The sequence below is a fragment of the Homalodisca vitripennis genome, chromosome 1 (genome assembly GCF_021130785.1).
Source record: "Homalodisca vitripennis isolate AUS2020 chromosome 1, UT_GWSS_2.1, whole genome shotgun sequence".
In the NCBI taxonomy this organism is placed as follows: Eukaryota; Metazoa; Arthropoda; class Insecta; order Hemiptera; family Cicadellidae; genus Homalodisca; species Homalodisca vitripennis.
The window spans coordinates 136414147-136431257 of NC_060207.1; the positions used below are offsets into that span (position 1 = coordinate 136414147).

The 17111-nt window shown below is 33.0% G+C and overlaps 1 protein-coding gene across 1 annotated transcript in view; it reads left to right on the top strand.

Moving 5' to 3' along the window:
- The window catches only part of LOC124371878 (neuroendocrine convertase 2), a 255711-nt gene that overhangs the window by 204489 nt on the left and 34111 nt on the right, over window positions 1–17111 (top strand). Inside the window, exons 2-3 of the mRNA XM_046830246.1 lie at window positions 6825–6929; window positions 13221–13467. Of these exons, the coding sequence (XP_046686202.1) occupies window positions 6825–6929; window positions 13221–13467 (352 nt within the window). The remainder of the gene's footprint in view (window positions 1–6824; window positions 6930–13220; window positions 13468–17111) is intronic.

Genomic DNA, 17111 nt, shown 5'->3' on the forward strand with positions numbered 1-17111 from the left:
CAAATTTATATTTAAATTATTAAAGGATATATTTGGGTGTTTCCAGACATAATATACACCCTGTATTATATAATATACTATACATTATTATATAGGCAACATCGAGTTCGATGGTGGTGCATGTCAGTCCATGTAATGCAGCCTTAAATACATACTGAAATGCATTATTCACTGGAATGTAAATGGTGACGGTCATGACTTTTGAGGTATTTATTTACTAACGGACTTGAATTTATATATTTATGTAATTATGAGTCTAAATGGTAACGTTACTTGAATTTATTTTAAAATTAGTAATCTTGTTTCTTAAAACCAGTGTTCTTTTTTTGGGCTACATGGTTTTTAAAATTAATTTTCCAAAGTAAAATATTTAGAGATTTTTATAAATAGTTTCAAATGTCAAAAAAATATCTGAGTTTAAGAACGTTTGTCTTAAGGAAATACATGAATGTTCTTTTATTGATATTTTCACTGATACATTTTACCATTCAATCCACTGGTCAGCAATACACTACCAGTTGAACTCTTGAAATATTTAGAATCTAAAACAGTCCTTAAGTAATGAATGAAACAATACTTAAAAAACATAAATAAGCTGAACGCAAAAATAGTTACATAAGTCATAACTGGCATGTAAATATTACAATATTATTAGGACACTGCATGGCATATTGCGTTCTGAGTCTCAATCAGTTGTAAAAATATTGTATCACTTTACATTAAACGAAATTTCTTTAAAATAATTTTAAGAATATTTGTGGTGACATTTTTTAATTAAAACATGCCCTTGTTTGATTTTGATATCTAAGTAATATACATACCAAATTTAATCGAAATCTGTCATTTAGGTACAGGGGACATTTGTGTATTTTTTAAAAACTTTCGCATATAATATTATTAGAACTAACTAGGGTCATTAATTTGAGTAATGTATGTTGGTTTCACTGCTCACTGTAATCTTAAATCCTACTAATAAATTATTAAATGTGAACTTTTCAATATTGAGAAACTACACTAATACAGAAGAGAACAAGTTTCCAATGCAATATTTATAGAGAACTATAGGAGAATCAGAATGCGCGTCAAAAACGCAATGCCCCGGGCTTAAAACAGGAACAAGATTGGATCTCTCCTGAGGGAGTCTGTTATCAAGTTCTACACAGAAATAAACGTTGGCGGCATTTTCTGCTCTCAATCGTTGAATAAAGCGTGGTGTTATAAGCGCCAGTTAGTATAATACATGGAATGTATTTATAGTGGAACTTCCATAGCCAAAGTATGCCACCCAAGGTAAAATATGTGAAATGTGTGGCAGTCCTACAGTGATTGTCTCTGGAACGTTTGCGAGCGCCCGCACGCGTGTTTGTGTTCACGGGGAAGATAGTGCGCACGCAGTTTTTGAATTACTTTGCATACTAGGCACTGGTAACATTCACGAGTGCGGGTCTTTGGGCATATTTATTATTTACAACAGGTATTGTAGTTTTAGATATTTGTGCATATAGGAACATTTTTGTATAATATATACTTATACATTTTAACGAAATTTATATCACTAATGCTGGATCTATTGTTGTATTGTTGTACAAATTGTCTAAAACAATAATTAAATGTGGGTTTGTCAAAATAATCTAATAAATGCACCTATTTTAAGGTCTTTTTAATAGCGAAATTCAAATAGCATTTTTCAACAACTATAAAAGGAATTTAGTATTGAGGATATTGGACTCTTGGATATGATCCGAATTGTAAAAAATGCTGTCATACTATGAAACATAAACCATGTTTTCTGCCTACATATATTTTTTTTGTTAAGAATTCATTCGGGAATTTTAACCGGTAAAGGAGGAATTAGGCATCAAAAAATTCTTAACTGTGAAATATCAACTTTATTTTTAAGCTAAATATTTCTTTTAAACATTTATTAGGGATTTTATACTGTCAGATATGGAGTTCTTCACTGATAATATATTATCCAATCATAACAGTGAAATTGCTTGAAAATTTTATTAACTTCTATTACAGTTATCATAAAAGAATAGAAAGCAAGAACCGTGTCGTGTTCAATGGTTGCGAAAGCTAATGTATGTTGACGTTTTTATCCTTCCCTTTCAGACTGACGCCAGTGTCACGACCTCTTCCTCTCTCTCTCTCTCCCCGCACCAACCGGGGCAATCAGCCTTACACGAGTGACCCACATAGCAAATAGATCGGGTCGCTCGCTACTACTACAGTGGATCAGGCCTTGTTGCTGCTTTGTTACCAAATCACTTTAAAGCCAAGGATTTTCGATTCTAATACAATGTTTGGTTGATCGATTTAGCGTAATGTGGTCCTCAGATTACAAACTACCGACAGTCAAATACCGTTCACATCTTAAAGGTGTGGAATTTGAGTTTTGTTGCATTAATCTTCTATCTTTTAGTCATAGTTTTGTGTAAGTGAATGTGTATCTAGTATTTGAAAGTATACTTAAGTACATACTTAAGTATGTAAGTATATTTGAAAGTAAGTAATTATATTCCTACAAAACGACCAATAATCTTCACATTATTTGTTAAAATATTCATAATGATTGAAGAAAATGATATTGTTTACTTATAAAAAATATATAATTTCCGCGAGTCATACAACAATAAAAACATGCCCCTCCATGATTTCATAACCCAAATCCAAAATACCGCATACTTCTTTCTCATCAGATGTGATGCAATATAAAATTTCATAAGATTCAACTTTAACAACTTGAGTCCCTTAAGTACCGATATAGTCTATACTTTAGGAGGAAGCCGTACACTAAACCTATATACATGATAGCAAGCGTTAAATGTATATAAACGCAAGTATAGTGATATAAAACTTTTATATTTTTCTATATTTTAATGAAATTTGTCTTAAAGGAACACTCCTTGAACAGAAAAGTCGTTGAACAATTATTAATTTTTTATGCCTTGGGTGTCCCATTAATTTCACTTGTATATATATATATATATATATATATATATATATATATATATATATATATATATATATATATAAACATTGAATCACCAAAAGTACTTGCTCCGCCGGGAGTCGAACTCGGATCTCTCACTTGCCGGGTGAATGTGCTACCATTACACCACAGATCGCTTACTTTTTCCGATTCAATTATTTTGTATTTGGCCGTATCTGTCACATATGCGTTTAAATAAGCAAACTAACATATGATCGGAAGACCAAATACCTGTCAAACGACTTTTATTTACATTAAATTGTATATTAATGTGTGTGTGTGTGTGTGTGTGTGTGTGTGTGTGTGTGTGTGTGTGTGTGTGTGTGTGTTTGTATCTAAAACTCTTTTTAAAAAACCAATTGGTGCAGAATGAAAAACATTACTTCCAACAGCTGCTTTTGCTTCAAAGTTTAACATGAAAGTTAAATATTTTTGGACTCCTTTACGGATTATCTCTAATACAACTCTGATTTCACCGCACTCTACTGAGATGAGGCGTGAGTTATTAGTGTTACCGGATAGAATAGTACTCATTCAGAACCAATCACAGTGCCAGGCGATCGACGGTGAAACAATACTGTAAATATTGGCAATACACTCACACAGAGCATTGTGCAAACTTGGGTGGTACTCATAAAACTGTACTCCGGTACGTGCGTGCCTCCTAGCCCTACAAACACGTGATTATATTGGCCCATCGGGGATTGTGTGGGCTTACCGGGGATCAGGCGTCTTTATCACGTGGATATTGTGTATTGAGAGAGCGTGCGGTACCTGAGGGTGCAGCGTGAGCTCCCCCAGGCCCAGTGTTCTACAGCATGACACAAACAGGAACACCTTTTCTAAAGTATATAATTTCGAAACTCCATAAAAAGGTCCTTTTTTAGGTAAATTGAATGAAATTTCGAGTAGTATAAATGGTCTGAAAGTTACGTATAAGTATATAATTAAGATTAAAATTAAGAAAAACCTGTGGTTGATCAAGTTAAATGATGGGTAGTATAAGATAAAGGTCTATCAAAAATAACCGTCTTGATCCATTTAGGTAACAAACAATAAGAATTTGCATGTTCATTTCTTGTGAATGGTAGATAATACTCAAAATTAAATTTTTCCTTCTACATAATATATAAATTTACATACATACATATTATTGTTTACTATTTATTGTTTTTAAATACTTATTAGTTTAAACCTTTGAAACAAATTTTAATTGACTCCTATTATAATCGACCGTATACAAATAATTATTACTAACTCATGTTAACCTAGCACGTTATAAAGTTCTAAGAACTACTTAGTTCCTTATTGGAAGAGTATACAGGGTGTACATAAAGTCCTGCACGGGTATAATATTTTCTGAACGATAACAGATAAATCAACAAGATTTTGTACATCAACATTACACCTAAAAATCTACTTTTTTAAGGAACTATCAGTTTTCTGTATCATCATGGGTTCGTCCCGCAAGGAGTCAGAAGGAAATCTTAAATCGGAGCATAGGTCAATATGCACATCATTTTAAAGGGCTTATCTAGCAGAGTTTAATGCCGCAAACCGCACTCAAAAAGATTGATCCAGTGCAAAATGGCGGCTGTTCAAAGGTTTTACTTGGTTACATTTTATTAGTAGCCATAACCCCAGTAAAGCAAAACTGCAACCAAACGAATACTACAGCTAAATACTATATTGTGATTGTCAGTTGTACAGAAGTGAATTATTACGTTAGTTATCCTCAAGGGTTATAAATTTTGTCCTAATATATTGATAACGGGGAAAACCTGATAACAGTAACAATTAGAAAGCTCTTATCTTTGGGTCGCAATTTGGACTTTCCTATTAGCCAGTCTATTCATTTCTTGTTTTAGTAGTGCTGTCCAACCTTTCTATCAGTGCGCTTTAGTACAAAAGAGTTTATCGTATTGCTTGTAGTTCTTCAACTATACTATGTCGCTTGACGAACGTGAACGTATAACACTTCTTATTATGGTTGGTTGGGGAAACAACAGACGATCACACGAGGAATCGCGAACTGATAGAAAGGTTGGACAGTACTACTAAAACAAGAAAACTAGAATAGCCTACTATGAATAGACTGGCTAATAGGAAAGTCCAAATTGCGACCCAAAGATATGAGCTTTCTAATTGTTACTGTTATCAGGTTTTCCCCGTTATCAATATATTAGGACCAAATTTGTAAACCTTGATGTTAACTAACATCATAATTCACTTCTGTACAACTGACAAGCACAATGTAGTATTTAGCTGCAGTATTCTTTGGTTGCAGTTTTGCTATACTAGGGTTATGGCTACTAATAAAATGTAACCAAGTAAAACCTTTGAACAGCCGCCATTTTGCACTGGATCAATCTTTTTGAGTGCAGTTTGCTGCATTAAACTCTGATAGATAAGCCCTTTAAAATGATGTGCATATTGACCTATGCTCCTATTTAAGATTTCCTTCTGACTCCTTGCGGGACGTCCCCATGATAATACAGAAAACTGATAGTTCCTTAAAAAAGTAGATTTTTAGGTGTAGTTTTGATGTACCAAATCTTGTTGATTTATCGTATTATCGTTCAGAAAATATTATACCCGTGCAGGACTTTATGTACACCCTGTATAATGTAAAAACTTAACAACAACAAAGTTTCGTGTGACATTTAGAACTATGTTGCTTTTAGTGCCTGTTGAGGTATTCTGTTGATAAATTTTGAGTTTTTTTCAGTAAAATAAAGTTAATACACTGAATTAAAACACGTAAAAATATAAAATTTAATCTATAAATATATTATCTAAACTTTTTCTCAGAATAAAATCAGCGAACACACTTATTCGAAGAATAAAGCTATAAAATAATTTTAAATAAAAATACAATATCGGAGTGTACAAGTATAACACCTTGAACGCTCTGTGTCGGTTCTAATAATTTCTAAATTTCAACTAAAAACTCTGAACACAGGTTAAGGAAATTTACCTTAATGACAGTTTTTCTCTTCCTTTACAGAAAAACGGAAACAAGGAAACACAGGTGCTATTAAAAAGTGATTATCCGTTTAAATGTAATCCATATTAAACAGCTATAATGTAAAATTGAAGTATTCTTTATCAAAATGTTAGTAGAATAAATTAATTCAGTTCCTGGAAAAACTTCTATCAATCCGATTACACAAATTCATAATCTTCAAGGATAAATAAGAGGATAACTAATGCAAAGTAGTTTTATATTTGTATTTTAGTTAAATTTTATTAATGTTTTATTGTAGACTTAAAACATAGAAGAATACAAACTTCAGAAAAAAAATAAAACGCAATAATTTTACTAAGCTCTTGTGGTTATTATTTCTATTTATAGTCCCCTCAACAATTCTTAAATATTACAAATGTACTATAATATAAAAACTACTATAATAATAATTGCAATAGTGAAATTAAACCTTAAAAAAATGAATTAAAATATTATATATACACTCGAAACTGTTTCTGAGTTCTTGACCTTTACATCAGCAACCAAACTCGAAAAGAAAACCATTCAAGTTATGATTTTAATATGGGTTTGAAAATATAAATACTCTCATTATTATATTTTATTTTACAAACAAAATTTTAGTACCAGTGACGAAAAACATTTTACTAACCTATAGGATCCTGTAGTTCCGAAAGATAAAATGTTTGCATCCATTCCCACTGGAAGAAAGCATTTGTTGTTACCCCCTACAACAAAGAACTACAGAGATGTAAAAAAACGGAAATTGATATTGTATATAGATTGCGACAAACTCTCTTTATTTTATCCGTATCAACATTTAAATAATTTGATGTGTTGCAGGTTCTTGGGTCCAAGAGTGAATTCCACTTCGGCCACAACGCGCTGCCTCATGCACGCAGCAAGCGCAGCATCCCGCACACCCGGCGGCTCAAGGTCGACCCGCTGGTAAGTCATTCTGTACATCTGATAACTATTATAATTGTGAATTCGTTTCTGCTATAGAAAATCTAACTATGTAGTATATTTCAATTTTGTTTTATTTACAATTACATTTATAACATAAATACATTTTTGAAGATTTTTTAACTAATCTCAATTTACGTTACTGTTTCACAAACATATTCAATAAAAATATTCTTTAACAAAATGTTACTGTTGAATATAATTAAAATTAGTCAAGTATATCAGGAGTTTTCGTATATTTAGGAGAAGGGGCTCATAAAGAACACACACACACACACACACACACACACACACACACACACACACACACACACACACACACACACACACACACACACACACACACACACACACACACACACACACACACACACACACACACACACACACACACACACACACACACACACACACACACACACACACACACACACACACACACACACACACACACACACACACACACACACACACACACACACACACACACACACACACACACACACACACACACACACACACACACACACACACACACACACACACACACACACACACACACACACACACACACACACACACACACACACACACACACACACACACACACACACACACACACACGATATACGTGTTTGATAAATAATGGAACACAGAATGTTTTATATTCTCAGTATCACGACTCAGAAGAGTCGTCTAATTAAAGAATTGGAGTTTAAGACATTCAGGGAGTTTCACAAGGGATACAGATTACGGGATAACGCTTTTCTAAGTTCAGGGAGCGGATAACATGAACTAAATTGTTTCCTAAATTTCCTTCCGTTTCTACATTTACACGTGACATTTTGTGAACCCAACGTGTAAACGAGGACTGCCTGCAATCGCTTATATCTCAGAGACACGTGTTTCTGGGTACACAATTGCTTACGCTCTCCGAACACTAAGCTGAAAGAGCTGTATTCATGTATTCCAGCCCGGTGTCATGTTTCCAATATGTAGCGCCCTCAGATATGTTTCGTCCCAAAACAATATTCCCTCTTCATATTTTACGTGCCTCCTGGCTAGTCGTGATTATCGATATTTGAGTTACTTTGTGTTAATATCTAGTTTGTTTTTATCCCTAACTGAGTTTTGTTTATAAAGACACAAGTGATGAATAAATATACATAAATTAAAAACCATATACATGTTCAAACCAACAATCCTAATGAAGTGTGCCTTAGGCCGTAACAGTTATTGTCAAAAACTATTGTTAAGTTGACACGGTGTTAAATACTCTAGAAATTCTAAATGACGTGAAATGGCATTAAGTTGTCCTACAACGACAAGCATTTCTAAAGAATCTATATCAAAGCCAGACCCAGAGAACATATAGTCAAGTCAGTATTTATGACTTTCACTTTGCTGATACAAACCAGTTAAAATGTACTATGATATTGGTTTACAGAAGCTAAAATCAGTCAGATTCAGTCTGTGTCTGACTGAACTGTATACAGAAGTGCTAGATCTCAGATACAACTCGCATCCAACAGGACAGAACCTAGACTCTTGTCTTAGAAGAGGCACTTGTCAAATGCTTTGAAGACAGCGCTCCAAGATGCCAACTACGTGCTCTTGCTTTTGTGTCTTTGTCTCGGATCTTTGGCAAATGACCATTACTAATTTATTGACACATTGCTGACTTTAATAATACAATCTTGTAATGATATTAATTAAGTAACTTTAAATTAAAACAATACTTACAGAGATTGTTTTTTTTTATTTATTTCAAATGGATTACTTACGGCGATAATTTGATGAATAAATTACAGAAGATAGAATAAAATAAAGAATTTTTTACATAACAAGACTTACATGAAATAAAATTGAATGGTGATTAATTTATGAAGTATCCTGAATATATTTTTAAACAAAATTGATATAGCCATACGATGACACCAGCTGTAACATTCTGTAATACTGCTGTGTATCATGTCACCACTACATGCATATAGGCGTACACCATAATCAACATAAGTTTAAAATAATAATAATAATAATTCTTTATTGCAGTAAAACAATTAACAAAATTGCATTGCAAGCGTCATTTCAACATTTTGATTTAAAAATCTATAAACTAAAACCTATCTTATCATAGGCACAGTTAATTCCACTTACTCATGTGTGAACCTAACAATATATTGTATTATGCATGTTTTGGATATCAGAAAAGGATAAATAGAATAATAATAATAAAATATTAATTTTCATCCCAGCGGCCCATCGTAAACTCAGCAACGGAGTAAAATGCCTTTGACAACAAAAAGTGTCTTAATCGAGATTTGAATTGTTTGGGTTCATTAATTCGTTTGAGATCTCCAGGGAGCTTATTGATTAACTTAACACACATTTGAGATGGCAAGTGTTCGAACATAGCCGTTCTATGCTGTTCTGTCCTGAAATTGTTCCTGCCTCTGGTCTCGTACTGATGGACGTCCCTGCCCTGAACCAGTTCACATTTGAATCGTTAGTACAGGGTAACGTCGAGAATATAGAGGCAGGGTAAGGTTAGAAATCCAAGCTCCCTGAAGGCAATTTTACACGACTCTCTGGGTTTTAATTTCGAAATTATTCGAACAGTTTTCTTTTGTGTTCTAAATACTCTGTCAAATTTGTATTTAGAACAGCTGCCCCATAGTCTCAAACCGTAGGTCAAATGTGGATGTACTATGCCAAAGTAGGCAGTTTTCAGTACATCAAACGAGCAGAATTTTGCTAGAGTGCGTAAGACATAAGTGCCTGAGGCAACTTTTGAGCAAACTCTGTCAATGTGATCGCTCCAGGTCAGTCCCCTATCCAGGTACATCCCCAGAAACTTGGTGGATTCGGCTTCATCTAAGATAGCTTCATCCGCCATCACAATTGGTCTGTATTCGTCTTCTTGTTGACGGAGACAAAATTGTATTACGTTAGTTTAGGCAAAAACTGTAGAAACAGATCAGTTTAATTCCTACAGGAAGGAAATATACTATGTTCTCTTTCGGTATCCACAAAAATACTTTCAAATAAATATACTGTGATCACGTAATGTTCATGAACAAGTATACGAAACCCTAATTTCTTACTTATCAGCAAAATTATCGGACATGATGGGAGAGATTTTATGTAAATTATAGAGGACAAGAGAGAGGAAGGATCCTGAAATTTTCGGTACTGTAATCTTTTATTTCAATTGAATATTCCGCGATATAGTGAACTAGTCATGCATCTTTATACTAGGATCACGTCTGCTTTTTATCTCATTATATTACGTGCCACAAGGATTGTTCATCTCAATACTTGGCCCTTTTACAACATACACTGTATTCACCCATCCACCCCACATAGTACATATGAGTTATGACACACATACAGTATGCACTACTTAAAAACTGCTCCTAATCCATAATTCAACCAACATTGTGTAAAGCTATCTCCCACAAGTTGGACAAGGACGCTCAATATGAATACATTACGAGTATTATGCTACATACGACCACAATGACCACTCCATTGGATTCTTTCTTTATCCATTTCGGATACCATGTTCGGCAAGCAGAACTGGCACCCATAATAAAAGTTTCACCGTCCTCTTATCGAGCTTATCCTTATCTTGGGGACGGAAATGCAGTTTTTAAGTAGTGCATACTGTATGTGTGTCATAACTCATATATACTATGTGGGGTGGATGGGTGAATACAGTGTATGTTGTAAAAGGGCCAAGTATTGAGATGAACAATCCTTGTGGCACGTAATATAATGAGATAAAAAGCAGACGTGATCCTAGTATAAAGATGCATGACTAGTTCACTATATCGCGGAATATTCCATTGAAATAAAAGATTACAGTACCGAAAATTTCAGGATCCTTCCTCTCTCTTGTCCTCTATAATTTACATAAAATTTGAACATAAACGAAATAAACATATACTAGATTTTAGATTAAAAGAAAATTATGGTCCACCCATGGAATTTTTTAATACAAGGAGAGGTCGAGTATTCTACCCGTCATCATAGGTGTTCTGCAACATCAGCAGACTTAAGGGGAAAGTCGATAAAGTACAAGGATACTGATAAAAAGTACTATGTTCTCAGACTGGTTCCGATCCTAAGCTGCCACTAACTCATTTCCTAAGTCCGCCGTCTTATACCGCTTAGTCATCGGCACTTGCAATGGCCTTTTAATACTTTTAGTAGTAAAGTTTGTAATTCAGTTCCCAACCATCCGTCAATCAAAGTCATCATCCAAAGTGCTTTAGCTCTAACTTTCTGTCGCAGATACTTCTGAAAGTCCATTTATTTGTAGGTATATCTCCAGTTCTCATGAACGACTAAGCCCAAACGTTTGACTTCAGCACCCAATCGGAACATGTAACGATTAAAAATGATAACATTAAGACATTTGCAATTTAACCCTAGAGGTGGCATTGTAAATTACCTGTATGAATATATATAGTTGGGAGTGCCGATGGCCGAGCGGTCTAAGTCGTTGGACTTTGGGTCTGGGTTAGAGATAGCGCAGGTTCAATTCCTGTCTCTGACCGTTGCACTTTTTATCAGTACAATCAACCTCGAACTGTATCGATTCTCCCCTTTATTCTGTTTGATAAGATCCTCGCACAGACCAGTGGCCCATGAGGACGGACAGAATAAGGATTAAAAGGGGATCGGCCTCTCCTTTTTATAAAAAAAACATATTCAAGAATTAAAAATGTCAAATGGTCATAGTCAAAATATAATAACAAAACAACGAACTTGACATATGCAGTACACATTAATATGAAAATTAAATCCAGTTAAAAATTATTCAGTTTAACAAGAAAAAGAAATAAATAACAGTAATAGGTATATAATTTAATCAGTAATAATGTTTCTCATGAATATATAACCAAGTTTAAATGCGCTTGACCTCAGGTAAAAAACAAATCATCACTGACGCAATCTCATTGGGAGAGAGATCAAATCGGAAGAGAATTATATCATAAGCTGCTTGTGATAACGGGATGTCAGAGTAAAAATACAATATTCTATTAGTGACACGTGGAATACACAATGCAATTTGTATATATTGATCCCTATTTCTCATGACTAAAGTAAAACTACCATTAATCATTTTGAATATTATCTAAGTTTTCCGGATAAAACCTTGTCGAGAAAATTAAAATCTTGATATATTTCGGTTTATATGAACAATCTAACAAAAGTAAAATTCATTAAATGTGGTACTGATTGAAACCATTGTAGTGTGTGATTTCCGGGTTGTTTAAAAATGTATGTAGTACAATAGTGTATGCAATGTTGGAAGACCGGAACGGTTGGGGTGTGTGACATGTAATATACAAATTCCAAACGATAGAGTCTATAAACGCCTAATGTAATATAAACGTCTAATAACGGAGTTGATGGTGTGCAAAATTCTAATCAAAGTAAATGAACCTTGGATACACTAGCAAATTTCAAATTAATAAAGTTTTGTTCAAACGATAACTTTATGGTTGGATTCTGTGAGAGAGAAGGAAACTATGCATTTTCCTCTAGATAAAGCTTTGCAATTTTGAGCAATATAGCAAGATATCTCTTAATTATTGATTTAAAGTTAATATTTTTGGAATAGAATTTGTGCTTTTATAAACTGTTTTAGTTTAATTAATTAATTTAGTTTTATATACTAAGAGAAGTACATGTTAAAATGTGTATGCTTAACTTGGCTTTAACATTAAACATAACTATTACATGTGTACTGTGTGTCTGACTGAGGACGAATTATGTCCAACTACTATTTCATCTCATATTCACCGGGGAACCACAGATGTCACTGTAAGTCCTCTTTTAAAGTTACACATAACATTGAGTAACACAAGTATTGTAGCTTTTACATTTTTTAAATTTAAACTTTTTAAATTTGTAGTGGAAAACAAAGTCGAAATATTTATGTTATACCCTCCCAACACTAAGGTTTGTTTATTTTACTAATCTGCATGGAAAATTATAATTACATACATGAAATTCAGTACGTCTTATAAAACATAATCAAGCAAATGAGGAAAAATTCATTATACTAAATATTATTGCAATTGATAACTAAGCTAACAATTTCATATTATCCATGTTAAAGTGATCTATTTTCTATAATTTAATACTGACAAAGTTAAATTGTAACTCCAGGACCGACACATAACGGTTTGATGAGAAACTCTCTTGAAACGTAGAAGTAAATCTCCGTAACACAAAGCAAGTATGAACGTAATGTTGTAGGTCCATTCAGCCGTTCAGATGACGGGGTTCAAGAGGGTGAAGAGAGGTTACAACCCCCTCAAGGTCGAGAACCTCGTGCCATACATGAGACCCCAGCGGGACCCCACGGACCCCTATTTTCCGTTCCAGTGGTACTTGAAGAACACGGGTCAGAATGGTGGCAAGGCCAAGCTGGATCTGAATGTGGAGGCTGCGTGGGCCCAAGGAGTCACGGGAAAGAACGTCACTACAGCCATCATGGATGACGGTGAGGCTAAGTTTGTGACCATAACAGTTCTGCTTTGATAAGTAACTGATTTAATCATAAAAAACTGGACTTTTCTGTAATAAATCACAGGTGCTGCTAATCAACCATAGAGCAATATCTCTACTCTTCCTTAAAAATTTACCTGTTTTACGTTTATATGTTAAGTAAATACTATTGCTAAGGATGCCTACTCAATTAAAATGGATATTCTAATATTTGTTTTAATATTAGTATGTTAATTAAAACATATTACACTTATATTTTTGTTACTAGTTATTTCAGTTGTGTTAATGTAGTGTCAATCAGTATATAAAGTGTCATATTGGTGATGTTTATTGATTTAATATTTTTACACAATTAATAGATAGAACTGTATTAAAGCATTATTTAAGGGCAATCTTTATTTACTACGTAACTCACTTTCCTTGTGAATTTTACACTAAGTAGATACACTTTTCATAGTAACCATTAAGAAAAGCCACCTGAAGTAACCACCACTTTTGAAAACATATCATTACTGACATTGTATTTGGAGCTAATTTAATGAATTTGCTGGGAGAAAAATTCAAACAAGAATTAGTTTAGAGATCATCTGTTATTAAACTAGACCTATGGCTTTACTTTGGAAACTTTCTAAACACTCACTGGATGAAACATTACAATTAGTTCTGCCCCGGTATGTTGAGGTGCAGAATGAAATGAACAGTTTTTGAGAAAATGTAATTAACAATTAAACGCCTTTTTTAATACGGAGAGATATAACCAACATTTTCTGGATCTATATTCTATTAAAATCCACCCTCCTTTTTTATGATCAGTGCAAATTTTGCATTGGCCTTTTATTTTCCAATATATCTGAAACGGACAGTGAAACTAGTCGGCCATTGAGAAATTTCAGGTAAAAACCACAGTTGTGCCTTGGATTCAGGTTTAACTGTTTGAAAGTAAAATTTACTAAAATAACCTTCAATACAACATACGATGGAATCGTACCTCCTTCTTCATGATAATTAGTAACAGATTATTTACCATGGAAAATATTTTTTGTGGAAAATAGTTTTTGCTACGGATTTTTCTTATTCTTTAAATCTGAAATAATTGAACTGATATACAATCTAAGACGCCTTCTTATTTCACTTTGAATGCTACTTGCATATTCCATATTTTGTGTTATATAACTCTGTATAATGCCATATATGTTATATATTTATTTTTACAATATAAAATAAAAACAACTTTATAGCATAATTGGACAAAATTCTCACAATAAAAACTAAAGCGATCGTTTACTTGAAGCACTAAGAATGACAAGCAAATCTGACATACGAGTAATAATCAGGTTTGCTATATAAAATAACAAGACCAATCTAAAGTATGACTTTAATCTTGAAAAATTTCTGTAAAAAATATAATTTCTGCTGGAGTAAATTGTATTAATAAGACCTAATATTTTTTGTTACTTACAAAAAATGATCTATTGGAATGGTAAAATAATAAACATTATTGTTGTCCCTATCTGTTATCATGATAAAAAGTTAAACCCGGACCTCCGGTTCAGCAATTATTGTTTAGTATTTTTACAACTATACAAAAATGTAAACACTTTTAAAGAAATTAACGGTTAATAACGAACTATGCGTATCGTACTAGCAATTGGCTGTGGGTTGTAATAATAATTGTAGATTGTTATTATTTAAAAATTGATACGAAACCCAACTTAAATAAAAGGAAAATAACCATGTATCAGGATAACATAAGAAAGAAATTATCTGTAGACTTTAAATTTTAAATGAAACTTCGCTTGCGTGGACAAGAATGAGATCTATGATGGTGCATGTCCAGCCATGGAATTTAGACGAGCATTGAAACCTGTTACTCAGAGAGCTGGTGATTCCTTTGTTTCTGCTATGGGAATAAAAAAAATTCTTTCCTTCATGATTGTCTGTCTTTCTATCTGTTCGCAGGACATCTTGAGAACGAAATGAGCTATAGACGTAATATGTTGCATGCACCCTCAGCAAGTCTGCTTAGCAACACTGGCATGACCCTATCTTTTGAAATAAAGTTCTAGTACTCTAGGTTATCTGTAAATATAAAAAAACAAGACCAAGAGGGTGTTTCTAAATTTTGACCTAATTTAAATATTTTGTAAAAAAGATTATATATTTAATATTGGCTGGAATCTACATGGGCTACTGGTTATATGGTTACTTGTTTATTATCTGTTTGAAAGTAAAATTCCAATAACAACTACGTTATTTCGGAAATTCTATGCTCTAATACAATATATTTTTCTAGAATGGTTCTAAAAATCCATCCCCTAAATCTAAATGAAATCTTGCAGTAAATACCAGTTTCAGGTAATCACAATACAGCAGCTCTTATGTACTCACTCTCATTAGCCGATATAAATCCATGGCTCTGACAGTTTAAGTCTAATATCTGATTGATTGAGTTTCAGTTAACCACAACACAGCCCTAATCAACTCTCCCTTTTAAGCAGATATAAATCACTGGATCTGGCAGTTTCAGTCTAATATATTTTGACCTAAGATATATGGCTCTCACAGCTAGGCTTACATATCTCAGTACTACAGTTTGAAGTGATGTGAAATATTTAAAAAAAATAGTCCAAACTAATTGATGCGTTATCACATATTGTTTGAATTTTAAGTAGGTTGCAATAGAATAATGTAGTTTCTCATTTTATATGATTAGTTAGTTCAATAACAAGATCAATTTTAGTTTAACCTGAGATGCCAACTTTCTAGTCTCAGGTATTTCGGTCTCTGGATATTGTATATGGTTTCTTTAATATTTTATTTTATAAGTATAAATTTTCGGCTTTAAAAATTAAGTCTATGACTCCTTACTCCAAGTATTATTACGTAGAAACATAATTTCAGGTGCCGTTTGATAAATTTATTTGTAGATATAAAATACACGTCATATTAGTTGGTGTTATTCATTCATCATGTATCTCGCATCTACATCATATTACTGTGATTCCCATCCACCCCTTGAATTATCTATATGAAAATTCACTTAAAGGATTATGAGTATTTTAAATTGTCGAAGTAATTATATTTCATTGAAACGTTTTACAAATTAATACAGCTTTGTAATGTGGTACATTTTCATTCAACGATTTCTGCATTTTCGCAATGTTTGATGTTATACTGGCGCTTAAGAACAACATAGAAGCAGAGTCTTATGAGGTGCTCGATAAACCACTCCCTTTCTCATTCCTGAGTGTTATGTCGCATGAAGGTCTCTTAAACCGTGTAGATGATTTGTGTATGTCTATCTGATGCCTGAAAATTTTATCTTTTAAGTTGGAAGTTAACATATGTAGTAATGCTACATATAAACATTACTAAAAGTAATATTTACTAAAACATAGACCAATCAGTGTTAAAATGATACAATTTAGAAACTTCCTTTCATTAATATAACCTTTTTTAGGTTAAATGATACTCATGTTTTGCATAAATTCAAACTACACTATCCAATTACGTATAGGTAAAGATTATATTATCTAATATTATTTAATTTTATTAATTTAAATAGTTCATAACTTAATTTTATTTCATAATGGAGTAATATAGACTTAGCTCACATATTTATGTGTTGCTCTACTCAAT